The sequence below is a fragment of the Pararge aegeria genome, chromosome 25, assembly GCF_905163445.1.
Source record: "Pararge aegeria chromosome 25, ilParAegt1.1, whole genome shotgun sequence".
Lineage (NCBI taxonomy): Eukaryota > Metazoa > Arthropoda > Insecta > Lepidoptera > Nymphalidae > Pararge > Pararge aegeria.
The window spans coordinates 9,659,176-9,682,311 of NC_053204.1; the positions used below are offsets into that span (position 1 = coordinate 9,659,176).

Here is a 23,136-nt window from a genome sequence, read left to right on the forward strand (position 1 = left end):
GCGGAATTTGTATTGAATGTAGTATATTTCTTTTATGCGCTTCCGCTCTTTAAGAATTTCAGTGGGTTCGGGTTGATCCCATTCTACCTTGAGAATCCATAATTTTTGTATTAATGAAGTACTTAAATAATGGATCGAAAACCTTGAATGTACTAGAAATTATTTGCCACTTAGTAATGATGTAAATAATATACTTAAGTAAATAAATAAGAATACAATGTAAGTAAATAAGATATCAAAGTAAATAATGTACATAAGTAAATAAAGAAATATATACCCGGCTAAGTTTGTTGTGGGCTTCTTCTTAGAGCAGGACGCGTTTGGAACCCTTGTGGCTTGGTTTAAAGTTTACGAATGTGGTTATCGCCATCATCTCACTATCGTGTAATTCTTATGTACGCATCAAAAGTGCCACCTATGGGCCTACTTGAATAAAGATATTTTTGACTTTGACTTTGACTTTATAATGCAAGTAAATTATCTATGTAAGTAAATAATATACAACTGTAAATAATACAAATCACTCAATTAAGTATGAAAGTAAATAAGTAAATAATGTATGTAAATAAATAAATAAGCATATAATGTAAGTAAATAATGTACATAAGTAACTAAAAAAATAAGTAATGCAAGTATATTATATAGGTAAATAATGTATATAAGTCAATAATGTACGTAAGTGAATAATGTAAATAAGTAAATAATTTATTTAAAGAAATTATGTATGTAAATAGATAGATAAATAGATATACTACGACAATGCACACATCGCCATCTAGCCACAAAGTTAGCGTAACTTGTGCTATGGGTACTAAGATGACTAATCAATATTTTTATGAATAATATACATAAAAACTTAGAATATACATATAAACACCCAGACACTGAAGAAAATTGATGCTCATCACACAAACATTTCCAGCTGTGGGAATCGAACCCACAGCCTTGGACTCAGAAAGCAGGGTCGCTGCCCACTGTGCCACTCGGCCGTCAGATCAGTATTAAAGGAAATAATGTATGTAAGTAAATAATGTATGTAAGTAAATAATGTACGTACGTAAATAATGCAAATAAGTAAATAATTTATGAAAATAAATAATGTACTTAAGTAAGTATATAATGTATTCCAGTATATAATTTAAATAAGTAAACAATGTACTTAAGGAAATAATGTATTTAAATATATGATGTAAATAAGTATGTTATGTATTTAAGCAAATACTGCACTTAAGTAAATAATAAACTTAAGTATATAATGTACTTAAGTATATAATGTATTTAAGTATATAATGTATTTAAGTATATAATGAACATAAGTAATTAATGTATTAAATTAAATAATGTACTCAAGTAAACGATGTTCTTAAGTAAATAATGTATTATAGTATATAAAGTATTTATGTATATAATGTACATAAGTATATAATGTATTAAATAAAATAATTTACTTAAGTAAACGATGTTCTTTAGAAAATAAAGTACTTAAGTGTATAATGTATTTAAGTATATAATATACATAATTATATAATGTACTTAAGTAAATAATGTACTTTAGTATATAATGAACTTAAGTATATAATAAATTTAAATATTGATTTTACATAAGTAAATAATGTACTTAGGTAAATAATGTACTAAAGTATATAATGTACTTAAGTGTAAACTGTATTTAAGTATATAATGTTCTTAAGTATATACTGTATTTAAATATATAATGTTTATAGGTATATTATGTACTTAAGTATATAATGTAAGTAAGTATATCATGTATTTAAGTAAATAATGTACTTTAGTATATAATGAACTTATGTTTATAATGTTTTAAAATATTTAATATACATAAGTAAATAATGTACTTAAGTAAATAATGTACTAAAGTATATAATGTACTAAAGTGTATAATGTACTTAAGTATATAATGTACTTTATTATATAATGTACATAAGTATATAATGTCCTAAAGTAAAAAATGTAATTTAGTATAAAATGTACTACAGTATATTATGTACTTAAGTATATAATGTATTTCAATATATAATGTACTTAAGTAAATAATGTACTTAATTAAATAATGTACTTAAGTATTTAATGTAAGTAAGTATATAATGTACTTAAGTAAATAAGGTACTTTAGTATATAATGAACTTAAGTATATAATGTAAGTAAGTATATAATGTACTTAAGTAAATAATGTAAGTAAGTATATAATGTATTCAAGTATATAATGTACGAAAGTAAATAATGTACTTTAGTATATAATGTACTTAAGTATATAATGTGTTTAAATATATAATGTAAGTAAGTATATAGTGTACTTAAGTAAATAAGGTACTTTAGTATATAATGTGTTTAAGTAAATAATGAACTTAAGTATATAATGTACAAAAGTATATAATGAATTTAACTACATAATGTAAGTAAGTATATAATGCATTTAAGTATATAATATACAAAAGTAAATAATGTACTGAAGTAAATAATGTACTTAATTAAATAATGTACTTAAGTATATAATGTAAGTTAGTATGTAATGCATTTAAGTCTATAATGTACTTAAGTAAATAATGTATTTTAGTATATAATGTATTTAAGTATATAATGAACTTAAGTATATAATTTAAGTAAGTATAAATAAAGTATTTATTTAGGTATATTATGTACTTAAGTATATAATGCATTTAAATATTTAATGTATATAAGAAAATAATGTACTTAAGTTAATAATGTATTTAAGTATATAAAGTTCATACGTATATAATGTACGTAAGTAAATAATGTACTTTAGTATATAATGTATTTAAGTATATAATGCTCTTTAGCATATAATATATTTAGGTATATAATGTTTTTAACAAATAATGTACTTTAGTATATAATGAACTTAAGAATATAATGTAAGTAAGTATATTATGTATTTAAGTATATAATGATCTTCTGTAAATAATGTACTTAAGTTCATAATGTACTTTAGTATAAAATGTATTTACTTGAGAACATACACCTTTACCAACCATTACACCTTTTATAATTAAAAAAATCCGTTCACGTGATGCCCGGACAGAGAGACAGACAGATAGACAGACAGATAGACAGACAGATAGACAGACAGACAGACAGACAGGCAAAAATTAAATAAAAATCTGTTTTCGATTATAAAGCATCCCCCGATCAAAACTTTCAAAATATATTATATGTACATAAATCTTCCAGTTACAGTTTTATTATAAGTTCCATAGATAACCTATTTCGATAGTTTAAAAATCAGTTGAACTGTGATATTTCCGTTATTATAAACCAGTACAGCGTGTAATTCGCGCTCAGTTAAGTATCCTCGTAAAAGCATTTTATTCCATTGAATGCGTGAATGTATCGTTTGCGGACGATTGGTTACAGATTTACAACGTTTTTTATAATTCTTTATGTAAAATGATATTGTTTTTTTTTATAATCCTACTAGCTGTCCCGGCGAACTTCGTACCGCCAAACATCTTTTGATGAATATTTCAATACTTTTTATCCTATTCATGACTAAGAATAATCCAAACAATCAAATATCATAAAAATTGGTCCAGCCGTTCTTGAGTTATAAATGGTGTAACTAACACAACTTTTTTTTACATATTTAGATTTGGTACACTACATAACGTTTAGCGATTAAATTCAGGAGTAAAAAAACCAAGCTATATCGGGTGCTAGCCTCAACTTATATATTAATCAGTTCAATCAATTGCGTTACAGGGCCCAGAATTTTTATTATATTAGGTACTTAACTTGATCATACACATATAATATAGCAAGTAACGAAATATATATTAAACTATTTAATTATTCTATCTCTGTTTTCACCTCCCCACGCAAAAACGACGTGGTTATAAGATAGACATGTGTGAGTGTGTGTGTGTGTGTGTGTGGGTGTGTGCATGTGTGTGTCTGTGTGTTTGTCTGTGGCGTCGTAGCTCCCGTACGGATGAATCGATTTTGATTTTGTTTTGTTTGTTTGATAGGTAAATTCGTCGGAATAGTTCATAGTTCTTAGCTGTTTGTATTAAATTGGCCCAAGATGGCCGCCGCCACAAAATGGCGGTTTACATTTTTTTTCAAAACTCCCTCATATATGGATAGGACTGACTAGTAGAGTACTTTATAGAGTATAGTATTCTACTAGTCAAGCCCGACTTTCAAATTTCAAATCAAAGATGGCCGCCACCACTAAATTACAACTTACAGTGAATTACATTTCTACACCTCCCTCATATGGGTAAAAATATAAATGGCTTGACTAGTAGAATACTCGATATGAGCTCTATATGAAAAGTCAGGGGTTAGGTAGTAGCAGTAGGTACGAAGTTCAGCAACAACATTTCCACATCAACATTTAAATATCGTTTGTAGCCTCGCGTTGAAGATTTTGGCATCGTGTTTTAATTTATAAGTAAGAGCTGCAAATTAATTTGAATGACGGAGTGTGAACGGTCGAAAACGTTGGTTACTTAAATAAACTCGCTTTGATATTTAAATTTCGGCTCTGTTTGTTGTAACTGAGATGAGGATCGCTTTGTAGCGGGCACAAGTGCCGACGCGACGGTCAGCGGGCGGTGTTTATAATTTGAATAACTATAAATAAACAAATAAATATACGAGTACTACATTACGCACATCGCCATCTAGTCCCAAAGTAAACGTAGGTTGTTTTGGGTACTAAGATGACTGATGAATATTTTTATAAATATACTTAAATACTTAATAAGTATTTAAGAATATATCACAACGTGTAACAGAATTATGAATTAATATTGAAAGCTGCGTAAATATACTTAATAAGGAATCAGGGTGATCCCTAAAAATATGAAATCAAAATAAGCATATTTATTTTTCCATAAAAACGAAAGTGTTTAATTATATTATCTTATATGTTAAGATAGACACGTGCTTGTACCTACACTACGCGACGCGTACCTAATAAAGTAACATGAGTCACGTGATAGATAGATAGATAAATTCTTTATTGCACACAATTAATTCATAAAGATAATATATATAGAAAACATAAATACAAGAGAAATAAAAATGCGCAAAGGCGGTCTTACTGCTTTAAGCGATCTCCTCCAGACAACCCTTAATGAAAGAAGAAAATGATTATGGAAAAGGTATAGTGCAATTTTAATTTTGCATATGATTTTAATTTTGCATGTGATGTGAGGGCTGTATCTGATTTCTGTTTAGTTAGTTATTTATTTATATATTCGTATTTAACAGCGTTACAATAAAAATATAATTATAAATAGTTTCACTTAAATCTAAGGCCACAAAGATTACATAAACGTAACATTTTGAAATAGTACGGTCTCGGATTTAACATAAAAATAATTAGGTATTTTGAATTAAATAATATGTAAAAGAGTTAATAACATAAAAGTGTGTACAAGACGAAGAAGGAAACAAAGAAAAATATTTAGACTGATCGATCAAAAACAATCCAAAAAAAATGTATTCGTCGCAGCATGTGAAAATGCACATATTTGTGTGTGCGTGCGTGCGTATGTGTGTGTGTGTACTTTTTTTTATGCCACGTGCTACCTAATCTAGGTCTCATAACACCTTATTTGTGGTCTCCCCCCCCCCCCCCCCTAAAGGGGGTATACCCAAACTAAAAACCACCAAGGCATGATGATGTCCCTCTTGTTGGCATTATAAGATGCAAAATATCAATTTCTGATGAACATGCGTTCTTATAAACATGGATGACAAAAACATTATACAGTTGGAATCGAACTCTTTGACTCTGAAAGCAGTGTCGCTGCCCTCTGCGCCATTCGGCCATATGGTGAATCGCTGCTGATTCATGCTGCAAGTTCAAGCCTCGTTTGTGTAGAGGTTATTTATATATTTCTTTCTTTATTTTATTATCATATAATTAGTACGGACAAATCCAATTACTAGTGTAAGCATGATCGCCTGCATCTAGTTTAAAAAGTTTTTTTGCTTCATCGTGAGGAAAACATGCCTGAGAGTTCTCCATAATGTTCTCAAAGGTGCGTGTGGAGTCATACAATCCGTACTGGGCCAGCGGGGTGGATTACGGCCTTAACTCTTCTCATTGTCTTCTCATTGACGGCCGATTGGCGCAGTGGTCAGCGACCCTTCTTTCTGAGTCCAATGCCGTGAGTTCGATTCCCACAACTGGGATGTTTATGTGATGAACATGGAATGTTTTTCAGTGTCTGGGTGTTTATATGTATATTATAAGTATTTAATATTTATGTATATATTATTCATAAAAATATTCATCGGTTATCTTAGTAACCATAACACAAGCTGCGCTCACTTTGGGACTAGATGGCGTTGTGTGTATTGTCGTAGTATTTTTATTTATTTATTTATTGTTGGGGGAGACCTGTGCTCTGTAGTGGGCCGGTAACGATTGATATGATGTTGACGGTCGCTACCACGAAAATGGCGAATTGCATTTCGTTCCAAAACTCCTTTAAAATAAGTATAAAGTTTTTTTTTTAATTTTTTATTTAAATTATTTGTAATTATTTAGTTTCGTCGAGTTTAAAATCACAACGATGAAAAGAAGTATCTCATAGAAAGAGAAGAAAAATAGTTATGGTGTATTCTAAAAATCTATGCATACGGTTCGGCCTATCGAGTATCAGTCGATGGTAAATTGCCGGTTACAATTCATTCGGGGACGACCGAATTTACGCGCCGCCAACTGTGTACGTCATTGACTCCGCCACATACGGGGGGAATTCCCATAACTGAGCGTTCGTTTTATTTAGACGGCCGATTGGCGCAGTTGGCAGCGACCCTGCTTTCTGAGTCCAAGACTGTGTAGGATTTCCATAACCGCAAAATGTTTGTGTGATGAACACGAATGTTTTTCAATGTATGGATGTTTATCTGTATATTTTAAATATTTATGTATCGCCATCATCATCATATCAACCCATGACTCACTACAAAGCACGTCTCCTTATATTTGAGTAGGGGTTAAGTCCGCAGTCCCAGTGCGGATTGGTGGACTCCACACACCCTTCTCACACAGGGCAACGTGTGAGAAAACAATTTCAAATTCAGATCTCCGGGCCCTTGCTAAAGAAAAACCTATTCTTAGCCAAATACGGCGTATAAAACGGAACTGGGTACCCGCTTTAAGCTTAACATCTGGTGTCCAACAAGAAGCATTTAAATTTGACGAAAACGTAGAAGGCCCGATCTTTCACTATTCAGGCTGTTAAGCTTTGGAATCTTGAAATCCAAGAGGCACAGTCTATTACCATTTTTAAAAAACTTGTTAAAGATGATTTTTTGTCTGAATCTTCGGAACTTTAACATGCCTATTCCCTTCTGTTTTATTTGGGGTTTCACAATATTGTATACATTAATGTATTATTGATATTAATTATATTGGTATATATTAATTATCAGTATCTATATTTTTTATTGTAAGTTTATTATATGTATACATTATATAGGTATATATAGGTATATATGCATGTTTATTTGAATGCATCACCTACCTCTCTTCTTTAGCTGTGTTTAACGCCTTTGGTTGCCTGGAAGAGATCGCTATGTAGCGAAAAGGCCGCCAAATTGTATACTTTTTGTTAAATTTTTATGTGTACAATAAAAGTGTATTCATTCATTCATTTATTCAACGCCAAAGGCAACATGAAAGCGGAAGGAAATGAAGGCTTCTAACTTATCTTGGCCCACGCTTGAGTCTGCAGCTCGGGATAGGTCTGGATGGAAAACAGTAGTCTTGAACCTATGCACCACCAGGTGTTGGAGGACTCAAAGAAGAAGAGAGAAAACCCTTAGGCGCACGCGATGCTGCGCAGTATCATCATATCATATCATATCACAAGAAAGTTTGTATAGGAAAAATATCGGAAGCTGTTAAAATCTCGGCCAAACGCTCCTAATATAAATAAATAAATAAATAAGTAATACGACAATACACACATCGCCATCTAGCCCCAAGTAAGCGTAGCTGCTGTTATGGGTGCTAAGAGGACTAATGAGTATTTATTTTATGAATAACTAGCTGTTGCCCGCGACTTCGTCTGCGTTTGATTTTGTTTTTTGATGTGGCATTAAATTTAGTTGTAGTTCTAAAAAAAATAAAGTATTCAGTATCGCTAAGACTTAAATGAGGGGTTTGCTGCTGTCCGCTGAGGTGTTCTGTCCTCTATCTCAAACAACATTCATCAGATCTACACAAAGTTTTGGCAAAATTAAACACATATTATAACCTCTATAATACAAAAATAATTATTTAAATCGGTTATAATTTGTCGGAGTTATGGTGTAAAATCGTCAAACACTTTCATCCCCTCTCCCAAAGGAACCGAGCTTAATGTCGGGATATAAAGTATCCTATATTACTTCTAACACTTTCAAGAATATGTGTACAAAGTTTCACGAGATTCGGTTAAGTAGTTTTTGCGTGAAAGCGTAACAAACATTGAGATTTATAATATTAGTAAGGATAGTAAGTATAAGGATATACATAAAAACTTATAAATACCCAGACACTGAAAAAACTGTTGTGGGAATCGGACCTACGGTTGACTCCGAAAGCAGGGTCGCTGCCCACTGCGCCATTCTGCCGTCTAAACGTTTTCGTGCACAATATCGGTCCGTATGATATCTTGCCTATTCAAACAGGAACTATTTTATGCCGCATAATCCGATTTTCGGGACTCGCCTTTCTAATATCACCGCTAACTAGTTCGCTTGTTATTGAATCACATTTAGTTCGGAGGTCTATTTGAAAGCGACAATTCTATACGGCGCTTCATTATATCTAACACTAGATTTAGTGGTGAGTATTGATGGTAAGAATGATGGTAAGAATGATGGTAAACAGTAATGGTAAGTGTTGTGCTATGATAATTTAGTATTTTCATAACACAATAATAAATGTTACGTCTTTGCGAAAAGTACTTATGCTTGCGGTATACCACTCATGGTACAAAAAATTCGACGGAAATATTTACAAAAAAGCCCATATTAATTCATTTAAAATAACAATATTAGAGAAAAGATAATTATTAGAATATACAATATCGAATTAAAATTACAGTATAAATTGAATTTACAGAAAAAAAAAATACAATGAATAATAATAATTATTAAATAAAATAGATAAAAAAAATTAAATAAGTAAGGCGTATTATATTAACGAATATTTTTGTGACAGTTCTTAGTTAGTGTCTAAAGTTTAAAATTTTAAGTGTTTTAATTTGTAATATAAACTCTTAATATGTAAGAAAATTGCACGCCAGAAAGTGGCAAACTATTGGAACTATTCGCACTTACAACACCAAAAAAAATGTACACAGTTAAAGCAATAAAATTTATTCTATTCTATTCTAGTAACTGTCCTGGCGAACTTCGTACCGCAAATATTTCTTTTTTATGAATGTTATATTTTAATTTTAATACTTTTATGCTATTACGGTCTAAGAGAAATCCAAAAAATCCAATATCACAAAAATTGGTCCAGCCATTCTTGAGTTATAAATGGCGTAACTAACACAAAACAATCTTAAAAAATTTCTAAATTTAAGAAAAAATGTGACTGCAAAAATTGTACATTAGAAGTAAGAAAAAACTTACAGTGCAACATACTAGGTTACATAAAATTCATAATTCGTTTAAAGAAAATTGCATACAATTCTACAATAAACTACCCATTGCCATCTTGGAGATGTCTCTTAAAAAGTTCAAAGTTTGTATTAAACGTAAGCTTATAGAAAATTCCTATTATAGTATAAAGGATAACGTAATCGATAAAAAAGCTTGGGTGGGAATTATTGCTCTAACCAGGTTGCTCTTCTAATAATTTTAAATGAAAATGTGAGATGGTGATAACAAAAAAAAACACCCGGCTAAGTTTATTGTGGGCTTTTTCTTAGACCAGAACGCGTTTGGAATCCTCGTAGCTTGAGTCTTAAGTTTACGAATGTGGTTATCGCCATCATCTTACTACCGTGTAATTCTCATGTACGCATCAAAAGTGCCATCTATGGGCCTACTTGAATAAAGATATTTTTGACTTTGACTTTGACAACTTTCTTTTATATATATAGATTTGAATGTATGTGGGTATGCCAATAATTAAAATAATAAATAAAATGTCGATGTACATATAAGCGAATGTGTATAAATAATACACAATATAATTTAACAATTGAAAAAGCAATACAGTAAACCGCAGGTATCACACACCAGTGTAGGTCATTCTACTCTTAATTCAGTCCGTTGCTTTCCATGGCATGACAGTCATAAAGTCTCAAGCGCAAGCCGATCTAGCGAAAAAAACTTATAGTATCATAACGTTAAAACATATTTTCGCACGGTTAAAAAGCCGCTGTGCACTTTGGCAAAAAATTTAAAAAAAAAATCATTTATTTCAAGTAGGCCTAATATAAGCACTTTTGAAACGTCAAGTCTGTCAGTGCGTAGTGACTCTACCACCGGTTCGGAAGGCAGATTCTACCGAGAAGAAGCCGGCAAGAAACTCAGCAGTTTCTATTTTCAAAATATCAACAATTTACATATTACATTTTAAAATTCATTTTTCTATCTTGTGAGAGATGAAAGCGGAGCCGGATGCTTCCAAGCAACCTTGTCATCAAGAAATTCATTAATTTTATAATAACCTCGCTGTAATATGTTTTAATTGGAAGGTCAAAAATGACCTTAGGAATCATATTATAAAAGCGTATACTCAGTCCCACAAATGATCCCTATACCTTACGCAGACGATATGCAGATGTCACTAATTTATGACCATTTCTTGTAAGTCGACTGTTTATATCCACTTTTTGTTTATAAAGACTAATATGTTGTCTTACAAATACTATATTGTTATAAATATATTGTGAGGCACCGCACTTAAATTTACTTGCCTACGAAATCTTGAGCCGGCTAAACTAGTTTTTAAATAAATAAACTGATAAAGGGCGTTTCCTTGGCGAGCCAAAACAATGCCGAATTACTGCGAGCGTTTAAGATTAATAAGACCGCACTGAAAGACATCCTGATTTCATAATGCCTTACATCCATGAAAGAATGGACGCGGCTTTTAAATACAAAACCTTTATCTTTGTCTGTAGGACTGTAGGTAGGACTTCGACTTCATTTTCGGGGGACAGAATTGGAATCCCAGCACCCCTAATTTTACTAAGTTTTTTTTTTACCTGTTATAGACTAGCGCTTGACCACAATCACACCTAATGGAAAGTGTAGATGATGCCTAAGATGGGACGCGCTTGCCAAGAAGATGCCTACTCGCTCTTGTTTTAAGATAAAATCTTTGTTGTTCTTGTACTTGTTACTATAAGATTGATGAATTTCTTAAAAGCTTGGAAGCAGGCTCCGCTCTCATCTTTCACAAGATAAATAAAAAAGTGTAGTTAATAGTTAATAGTTAATAGTGTACTTAAAATATTGTAAAATGTAAAATTATGTAAAAAAAAGCAATCTGCTGAGTTTCTTACCGGCTCTTCTCGGTGGAATCTACCTTCCGGTGGTAGAGTCACTAAAAACACACTGATTTGACGTTTCAAAAGTGCTTTTCAACTTGGCCTACTTAAAATAAATGAATTTTGAATTTCGGAACGAGACCGATTAGGAGTATGACTACCATACTCTCAAACAGATTAGCCGGTTTCACACCAGGTGAGATTGCTGTCAAGGGCTAACTAGTAGTGTAAAATAAACGTGTAAGTACTTATGTACACGCGTTAGGAGTTATACTTCTTTGGCGTAAAAAGATAAATATATTTAAAAAAATTTAATCTGTCGCCTTATTCTACGTTTGTAGAAAAAACGACACTAACTATACAAAAAAGGTATTGTTTGAATTATTGAAAGTCAACTGTCAAACCTTTCTTAGAAAAACTAAAATGTTGACTATAGCTAACTTCATAGTGTCGGTTTTTTGTGACGGAGTGCGCGCGCATCGTAAAAATTTACACTCACCATTTTTCCCTAACGCGTCACAAGAAGTATAACTTCAAAACAAATTTACAATGATTGTGGCATAATTGAAAATTACCGTATCCATCCCAATAATTCCATCAAAGTTCCAAAGACCGCCATATTTCTACCGCCATTCTTAGACCGTCATTCTCAGGCGCATCCAGCTTCCTTATGTTTCAGCAATAAGGGCTAATTTCCCCCAACATCCCCATTGTTTGGCCCTCCATTATCAAACCTAAGGTCTAAGTTATTTATGTACCTAGTTAATAGAAGTCTTGTTTGAAATTTTCTGCCATTGTCTTCAGTTCTGCTTTTGACGTGATGAATTGGATTATCTGGCGCTTTATATCGTGCTGTTTTATTTTAGGTTTTATTGTATCTGTTTATTTATTTATTTAATCATTTATATATTTATAATCAACAGCGTTACAGTAAAAATATATTTATAAATAGTTTCACTTAAATCTGATGGCCACAAAGATTACATTTTGAAATAGTACGGTCTTGGATTTAACATAAAAATTATTAGGTAATTTGAATTAATAAATATGTAAAAGAGTTAATAACATAAAAGTGTGAACAAGACGTAAAGAAACAAAGAAAACTATTACGACTAATCGATCAAAAACAATCAAATAAAAATTTAAAAATTTATTTGTCGCAGCATGTGAAAAGACACTTATTTGTGTGTGTGTGCGTGCTTGCGTGCGTGCGGGCGTGCGTGTATGTGTGTCTCTCTCTGTGTGTGTGTGTGTGTGTGTGTTTGCGTGCGTGCCTTGTTGTGTGTTGGATACTTTATATTGCGGTGCTTCATGTAAGCGCCTGAGTCATGAAGTTCTATGAAATATTACTTCTTTTTTTAATTGTGTTTTGGATAACTGAAAAATATCTAAATTATAATAAACTTTGTTATATGTTCGTGCCAGAGGTAGTACAACAGAATTTTGTGCATAATTTGTGTTTGATTTGGGAACGTTATGTACCCAGAAGGTAAAACGGGACACTTACTATTGTTAGAACTGTAGTAGGATAGCGATGAGGCTACGAAAAAATGCAAATAAACATACTGAACAAATATCACTTTATTAATTTACTTTATAAACTACTAGCTGTTGGCCGCGACTTTGTCTGCGTTTTTTGTTTTTTGATGTGGCATTAAATTTTGTTGTAGTCCTAAAAATTCAGTATCGCTAAGCCTCAAATGAGAGGTTTGCTGCTGTCCGCTGAGGAGTTCTGTCCTCTATCTCCAACCAAATTCATCGGATCTACACAAAGTTTGGGCAAAATTAAACACATATTATAACCTCTGTAATACAAAAATAATTATTTAAATCGGTTATAATTTGTCTGAGTTATGGTTTAAAATCGTCAAACACTTTCATCCCTCTGCCAAAGGAACCGAGCTTAATGTCCGGATAAAAAGTATCCTATATTACTTCTAATACTTCCAAGAATATGTGTACAAAGTTTCATGAGGATCGGTTTAGGAGTTTTAGCGTGAAAGCGTAACAAACAAATTTGCATTGACATTTATAATATTAGTAGAAATAGGGATAGGGATAGGGCTATCCCTATCCCTATCCCTATTCGTAATATCGTAATAGCAATCGATATTATATTTAAAACCAGGATATCGATAAAGTAATCGATTACGATATCGATATCATAATCGATATTGTAACCGATATCGATTATAGTATACGAGTTATTTTAATCGATATCGTAATTGATTTCAAAACCGACAACTGTACTGTCGATATCAAATTTATAAGTCTATCAATACACTCCATGATTGTAAACTCATACAAGAAGATCTGTTTAGATGAAATACGTATTGTTACGTGGGCACACCCACGAGATAGCCATAGTATGCCTGCTAACCAAGAAGCGGCCGTATCGCATCATGTTCAAGTTACGTCATAATCAAAATTGTAATCGATATCACAATCGATATTGTCAAATTCAAATTCAAATTCATTTATTTCAAGTAGGCCTACTTTATTAGCACTTTTGAAACGTCAAGTATGCAGGTTTGTGTGACTCTACCACCGGTTCGGAAAGCAGATTCTACCGAGAAGAGCCGGCAAGAAACTCAATAGTTGCTCTTTTCCAACATCAACATTTACAATCATTTTGCTATCTTGCGGGAGATGAGAGCGAGGCTGGCTGCTTCCATTCTACCTTGTCATTGAGGAATTCATCAAATGTATAGTAACCTCGCTGTACTAGATGCGTTTTTACACATTTTTTAAATGTATGCATTGGTAGGTCAAGAATTTCCTTAGGAATCATGTTGTAAGAGCGTATACTCAACCCCACAAAGGAGTTCTGCACCTTTCGCAGATGATATGCAGATATCACTAATTTATGACCGTTTCTGGTAAGTCGATTTTTAATAAAAAAATTAAATAAAATTGTAATTGATATTATAATATATGTAATAAATATAATAATTAATATCGTAATCGATATTTTAATCGATATTGTTATCGATATCACAAGCGATATCATAATCGGTTCGGTAGTTTTTAACTTGTTCGTGTCCAGATAGGCACATAGGCGAAAACTAGCCACCGATGAGTCCTCCCACCAGAAAAAAACACTGATATTTTTATTTTTTTATTTTATCGTCGTTCAAATTAGTCTGTATCGAACATTTTCCAATAATATCAGCCATCCTCTTTGCGTTTACGGTGAGGATAGCTCAGTCCGTTATATTAAATGCCATAGTAAAATTAGTTTTTAGAATAATCTCAATATAGCTCACGAGTGTTTCAACTCAAATATTTATCTTTGAGATTTATTTCAAAGATAAATAGTGTTTTTATACTCATCCCATTCAAAGTATGAATATAAAACTTTTCAAAGCTCATTTCAATGTATATTCGCCAGATTATTACGACGTTTTGAATCTAAAAACTTAAATAAGATATTTTCTTATTTCGAATTGGTGTTTTATCGCGTCGTGACCGGAATTTTTATCGCTGACTTCTGAACTACAAATGGCATTGCTGACGCGTGCAATATAAATATAATATCACGCGAATTGTTATTTATTAGATTTTCGCGTTGTCTTGGATATATTATCTACTTTATAAATCCCGATTTTTTTTTCTGAGGTAAAAAGACGCCTATGTTACTTTCCGTGCTTTCAAAAGCTCCAGGCCAAAAATCGATTGTTTGCTCAGTTAGGGCATGAAGGACAAACAAACAAACATACAGACATACTTTCGCATTTGTAATATTATTGACCGTTGCTTGTGTTCTTCGTCTGTATTATTTTATGAGTTTTTTACCAATCCCGCGGGACACGTTTGTTTTACTGAGATAAAAAGTAAGTTATATTATTGTCTACTGACTCTCTGCAAAAATCAAGTCGATTGGGTGCTCAGTTAGGGCGTGAAGGACGGACAAACAAACAAACACACAGACCTAGTCTGACATTTGTAATATTACTGGCTGTTGCCCGTGTTAATTTTTTATGGTTTTTTAACAATCCCGCAAGACACGTTTAGTGTTTTCAACTGACTCTATGTCAAAAATTAAGTCAATCGTTTACTCAGTTGGGGCGTAAAGGGCGGACAAAATAAACAAACACTCACACTTTCGCATTTATAATATTTTTAAGTAATTTCCAAACTATTCTAGCGATAGCCAAGCGATTTAGCGTTTAAGTTAAAAATTAATAGTTATTACGAGTTTGGTTTGTATCTAACATATCCCTAACAGGTTAGCCCGCTACCATCTTAGACTGCATCATCACTAACGATCCGCTTAGCTTACAGTTAAGGGTTAACTTACTAAATTAAAACTAAACTAAATTTAAAAAAAAAAACATCAGGATGCATACCCAAAGTAGAATCAGAAATCCCTTATTTAAAATGTCTTATATTAATCAATATCATCACATTACCAGCCACTTCGGGACTCGGGTCACCGAGCACAATGAAAAGGGGTTAAGGCTGTTTTGAATTTATATCAACATTATAGAATTCATAGGCATTTACAAGTGATGTTTCAACTGCATACATTATATATCATTTCTAAACGAAGCCTAACTTGCAATGAAAAGCTTTGAATCTATAAATAAATTATATTCTACGAGAATCCGAGCTTAAAAAGTGAATTTCAAATTTGGAATATTGTTTAAAAACATTGTAATTCTTGTAACAGGGACACTCGTTCCGCGCGGTTATTTGTAATTCGAATCCGCGACTTCGAATTTCAAAGCAGTTTTTACGTTCTGAAATCTCCATTTTCGTTGGATGTTAAATATTACATTTATTCTTGAAGCTTAAAAACAATTTGTACATAATTGCAAATCAATTTCAATGACTGGTAATGACAGAACCTAACTGTTCAAAGTCCTTGAACGGTGCGTATTACCAGTGCAAATATGGCTTTGAAACTTTGATCATAATCATATGATATTATAAACGTTAAAAGATAGACATATGCTGTTATAATAATATATAATCTTATATAGTATAATAATATAATCTTTAATTAACAAAACATAAGTAATTATAAACAAAAAGTAAAAGTCGACTAACTAGAAAAGGACATAAATTAGTGATATCTACACATCGTCTGAGAAAAGTACAGAAATCCTTTGTGGGGATGGGTTTTTATATTAGGTATAACATGATACCGAAGGTAATATTTATAAAAATAAATAAATAAATAAATATAAATAAATATACTACGACACATCGCCATCTAGCCCCAAAGTAAGCGTAGCTTGTGTTATGGGTACTGAGATATTTTTTGATGACGAATATTTTTTTATGAATATAATACACACAAATACTTATAATATACAGATAAACACCCAGACACTGAAAAACATTCATGTTCATCACACAAACACTCTCCAGTTGTGGGAATCGAACCCACGGCCTTGGACTCAGAAAGCAGGGTCGCTGCCCACTGCGCCACTCGGCCGTCACATATTAGATCTACCTTTACCTAATTTTAAACAATATATTAAAACACATTTAACAAATCGTGGTTACTACACGATTGATGAATTCCTTGACAACAAGGCTGCTTGGAAGCAGGCCACTCCGCTTTCATCTCTCACAAAACAGAAAAATTTAAAGATTGTTAAACTTTAAAATGATGTTAGAAAAGAGCAATCTGCTGAGTTTCTTGTCGGCTCTTCTCAGTGGAATCTGCCTTCCGAACCGGTGGTAGAGTCACTACTAGCAGACTGACTTGACGTTTCAAAAGTGCTTATTAATTATGCCTACTTGAAATAAATGAATTTTGAATTTGAATTTCAATTTGTTGCGAACTTTTTTTTTGAACTTTTAAAGGGGAACAACATTATGATGCATGATTTTATCGAAACTTTAACCGTTTACGCACCGCACGCAACGAAAGTTCTTAAAACGAAAAAAAAAACCCGATTTTTAAACTTTCTTCATTGGTGCCATGCTCCTTGTTGAAGATTCACGATACCTAAATTGATTAAGTAAATTAACAAATACTTTTGCGAGACCTTGTATCAAACAGTTGATTATTATAATAAGGAAGTTATGTTTTAATAGTTGATAAGGTAGATATATTGGTTATTTGTATGAAAAATATAAGTTAGTTGCGAGACCTAATCTCCGATAAGTCTATTTAGAGTATATTTTATTAGTAATAAATATAGACGATTTATAGCTGTAAAATTAAACATAAGATTTATTTAAATTAAGCGGTCGATGCTTCCCCGTCACCAACCATACTGAAGCTGACCAATTTGTAAACAACCGCTTCACTCTTTATGTATCACTATCTCTGTCTACTAATATTGCTATCTCTTTTACCTGTATTTGCATCCTTGTCTCATACTCTAATAAAGATACCGATATGCGCGCGCTTCTGTGAGCATAAAACCCCGCCTCACGCGGTCAAATCACGCACTTCACTCGCTGACTCTGAAGCGAACGCATCTCCGGTAAAACGACTACACCTTGTTGTTTTATTTCACTACTGTGGATTGGACTCGTCTACGATCCTCCACAGTGCATGGTCCTTCGAGCCGGATCCAAGAAACCGGCAAACTAAGAAAAGGAGACGAGCTCAAGTCAGTGAACATTTCTGCGAAGCAAGACTGAAAGGAATCAACCTATCGCTGCGGAACGGGTTCCGCGGGCTTGGAAGATCGTTCAAGTCAGGCTGCAGACCGAAGTCAACGTACAAGAAGTCTGTCTAGCAACGGAAAAGGCATCAACCCTTCGCTGCGGGTGCATTGAGGCGAAGCTCTGTATAGCTGCCGAAGACCGCGAGGCTGTTGGGAAGATCGTTTTGCCGCGCTGCAGAGAAGACCTACAAGAAGTCTTACCTTCAACATACGAAGAGGAATCCACCATCGCTGCGGGTGCATTGAGGCGAAGCTCTGCATAGCTGCCGAAGACCGCGAGGCCTGTTGGGAAGATCGCTTCGCAACGTAGAAGAGAAGACTCAAAGCGGTTTACCGCGCCTCATCTGTTCACCACCTAACGGTGTCAAACGGTGAACAGTGAGTTAACGCCTAACGGCGGGAGCAGTATACCAGACGGTACTGCCAGCTTGCCTTAACGGGCAGTAAGTCTGTAACAGTCTGATCGCGCCGGTACGGTTCGCGTGGGATAGCGCCCTCCTGGAAGGCACGCACGACGGTATCGGGCGTTCCCCCCGGTACCCGAGCGCGCGATTCTCACGCGTTACCCTCTGTCGGGCGATTCCTCACCACCCTACCTTTATTTCCATCCCTGTCAGAGTGTGTTCTTCCTTTGGGACCCTCTGCCAGGACTGATAGGGCGTTAGGGCTGTTAGGGTCAAGAAGACTGAAGACCTGCGCCAAGATGAGTACCATCGAAACGCGAAGCAAGAAGTCACAACCGAAGGAAAAGGAAGTCGGAAGCGACGAATCGGGAGATTCGTCTAGAACAGGCGAAACGTCAGGTACAGAGCGAACCACCTGTACAGGACAAACAACTAGCACCAATCAAACTACGACCACAACAGACTCAAGCAGTACAGCGAAAAACACACCACAAGACGTGCATAGAAAAGCGACGGGATCACGGACATCGCAGAGCAAACGTGCAGAACTAGAAGCCCGTTTAGAACTCCAGCACAGAGAAAAAGAACAGGCGGACGCCGCAGCTGCACTCGCTCGTACTAAATTGGAGCTTTTGCAACTAGCAGAGAACTCCGACCAAGAACCGGACGCTGAAAACGACCTAGTCAACGATTGGATAGACAAAACTCCGCCGCCACAAGATACCGAATTTAACCGCAGTATGAACATCCTATCAAACCTAGTAGCAAAGGCAGTTCAACAAACCAACAGTAGTCACGAACACAGAACGGATACCGCACCAAAGAAACCACCAATATATATTAACGATCTGTACCTATTTGACGGAGATCCCATCAACTGGATACCATTCATCAGCCACTACAAGGACACTGCATCATTTTTTAGTGACATCGAAAACACCGCTCGCATCAGGAAGTCCCTCAAAGGACTTGCAAGACAAACAGTAAAATCTCTTCTATACACCAGCACGAACCCAGAAATAATATTAACAGAATTAGAAAGAAGATTCGGACAACCTTCATATATAATAAAAAGCGAAATCGCAGAACTCGACAAATTGCCCAAAATGACTGAAGACATTAAGGGCATAGGCACATTTGCTAGCGCAGTATTTAACAGCGTAAATACAATAAAACAATTAGACCGAAAGGAATATCTTTACTCTACCGATATATCAGATAGAATCGTGGGAAAAATGAGCACCATAGTAAGATTTCGATGGCAAGAATACAAATGCCACCGGACAAAGGAACCCATACTCAGTGTGCTGTCTGAGTTTTTAAATATGATATCGGATCAATTTGATGAGCCCGGTTTACGTCTCAAACAGAAGGTTAAAATAGAAAATAACAAATCACGACCAATAAGAAGAGCCAGAGTTAATACGGCAAATCACGAATCAACCTACGAAAGTGACGAAGATTCAAACTACGACAGCGAGTTCGAAGAAGAAATGAGAATCGTCCTTACCGCCTCGGCAATAGAAGAAGAAAGATGTCCCCTATGCGAACAATCACACGATATTATCAAATGCGACAAATTCACAAAGGAACCCACCAAAGAACGTTGGGAAATAGTCAAAAGACTAAAGATGTGTTTCAAATGTCTCAAAACGAATCACAGACACTTTCAATGCAAAACTCAACCTTGTGGCAAGGATGGTTGCATCAGAAAGCATCATGAGCTACTGCATCAAGAAAGATTAAAACCAGACTCTAATAAGATAGTTTCAGTAAATCACATAGGCACTTCAAAAGCCTACTTAAAAATAGTACCTGTAGAGCTGTGCGGACCAAATGGCACTGAGACCGTCATGGCCTTACTAGATGAGGGGTCAACAGTCACTCTGCTGGTAGACAAAGTCGCCCACCACATAGGAGCCTCCGGACCTGCAAAGAGCCTAGTTATCGAAGGCATAAGCGGTCATCAAATGAAAACGGAAGAATCAAGACATATTAAAATTCGTATCAAAGGTTTATTCTCAAGGACATATGAAGATCTTCAGGCACATACAATCGGACAACTCAACCTTGTAGCACAATCCGTAAAGAAAGAAGACATAGAAGATTGCCCCCATCTTAAAGATATAGAAGATCAGCTGATATACGATGGAACGCCACCATCACTGTTAATAGGCCAAGACAACTGGCACTTAATAGTTACAAGAGACTTGAAGACTGGTAGCGCATCAAAGCCCGTGGCATCCCTAACCAGCCTAGGATGGATACTTCACGGCTTGAAGACTGAAACCTCAAAACCCGTCCTCTTCATAAATCACATTCATGAAAAAGAAACTGAAGACATAGATAAACTAATTAAAAACCATTTCAGTCTCGACTCGTTGGGAATAACAGAAAGAAAACCACTAAAAGATCCCGAACAACGAGCCATGGCAATTTTAGAAAAAACAACTCATAGATTGCCCGAAGGAAGATTCGAATGCGGATTACTATGGAAATCCGACGATGAAACTATGCCACAAAATAGAAACAGTGCCTTACGCCGCCTACAAGGCATAGAAAGAAAACTAAATAAAAATGAAGACTTCAAATTAAAATATACTCACCAAATACAAAATCTAATATCCAATGGATATGCCGAACTAGCCACCACAAAACCCACCTCGCCAAGAACCTGGTACCTGCCACATTTCGCAGTAATACATCCACAAAAGGAAAAATTAAGAGTCGTGTTCGACGCCGCCGAACGCACAAATGGCAAAAGTCTAAACGATGCCTTACTATCCGGTCCTGATTTACTACAATCCCTCTTCGGCGTGCTGATAAGGTTCCGCCAAGGCCCGGTAGCCGTCGCAGCCGACATCAAGGAAATGTTTCTCAGAATCGTAATACGAGAAGAAGACAGAGACAGCTTACGATTCCTCTGGAAAGAGAACGAAACAGACGCAGAACCTAAAGAATACAGAATGAAGTCGCTAATATTCGGAGCAACGTTATCACCCTGTTCAGCTATATACGTTAAGAATCGAAATGCTCAAGACTTCCAAGAAAAATATCCCGAGGCTGTGAATGCCATTCAACGTTGTCATTATATGGACGACTATTTACAAAGCTTCCCAACAGTCGAAGAAGCAAAAAGAACAAGTAAAGAAGTGGACCTCATACACAAAAGTGGAGGTTTCGAACTAAGAGGATGGACATCGAATTATCCATCCACTATTAACACAATGGAAATCAACCATCCCGACCACATTAATTTGGGAGACCACGATAAATATGGGAAGACATTGGGCATGATATGGCAAACCAACAACGACGCATTACGATTTACTGTCAGCCTTCGCAACACGCCCGATGACGTCACTAAAGAAACGAGACCACCAACTAAACGCGAAGTCGCAAGCGCTGTCATGTCAGTATTCGACCCGCTAGGTTTAGCCACTCCAGTTTTAATACAAGGAAAAACACTTATACAGCAACTATGGCGCACCGGAATAAATTGGGACGACCACATACCCGACACGCTTAGAGACCATTGGTCAAAATGGCTCAACAACCTAGCATGTCTAAAGGATCTCAACGTTCCACGATGTACAGATTCCTGTAACGAGGGGGAACTACATACCTTCGTAGACGCCAGTGAAACCATCTATGCCGCTGCAACATACTGGAAAACTACTATGAACAACCAGGTCAGCATAAAACTAATAGCAGCAAAAGCCAAGGTGGCCCCACTCAAACCTACCTCTATACCACGATTAGAATTACAAGCCGCAGTGCTTGGCTGCCGTCTAGCAAACAGCATTCACCAAGAAATGGACACCAATATTAAGAAGAAGTATTACTGGTCAGACTCTCGAACGGTATTAGCATGGATCAAATCCGACCCACGCACGTTCAAAACCTTCGTCGCACACAGACTAGCTGAAATAGAAGAACTCTCAAAAACATCAGAATGGAGATACGTACCCACTAAACAAAACGTAGCTGACGACGCAACTAGATCGGCACCCCGAAATTTCGACAGCAACCATCGATGGTTCAACGGTCCAGAATTCCTAAAACTTGACTGCAACGAATGGCCTCAAGATCACAGTGATCGCTCACTACAAGTTACGGGCGAAGAAAAAACACAGACAGTAGCCACGGCGCGTCTCGTTCAACCACCTATACCAGACGTCAGTCGTTTCTCATCATGGACACGTTACCTACGAGCCTCAGCACGCTTCATACAAAGCGTCGAAGTTTTTAAAACATTACTAAATAAACCCGACAAAGTCACCGCCACTAAACGAATCGTCAAGGATAAAGCCTGGAAACCGTATAAAAACAGATGACTCAACAAACACCCACGAATCAAGAACCAACTATAAAAACCGTGAACAAACTAATACCATTATCAAGAAAATACATCAAGCAAGCTGAAACAATGTTGATACAACGAATTCAAAATGACAGTTTTAAGAAGGAAATTCAAAACCTTAAAGATCACAAGAAGTTCGCCAAAGGATCCCGCCTAAGAAGACTCACCGCCGTTATAGAAGATGATATAATGCATCTCGAAACTCGCCTATCCGCTGCCAACAACATAGCGATTTC

At 34.9% G+C, this 23,136-nt stretch overlaps 1 protein-coding gene across 1 annotated transcript; it reads left to right on the top strand.

The window, feature by feature from the left end:
- The first annotated feature begins 18,836 nt into the window (after window positions 1–18,836).
- Window positions 18,837–22,874, top strand: LOC120634767. The gene has a single exon (XM_039905544.1). It carries the CDS (start codon window positions 18,837–18,839, stop codon window positions 22,872–22,874), a length of 4,038 nt encoding a protein of 1,345 aa, XP_039761478.1.
- Window positions 22,875–23,136: the final 262 nt, after the last annotated feature.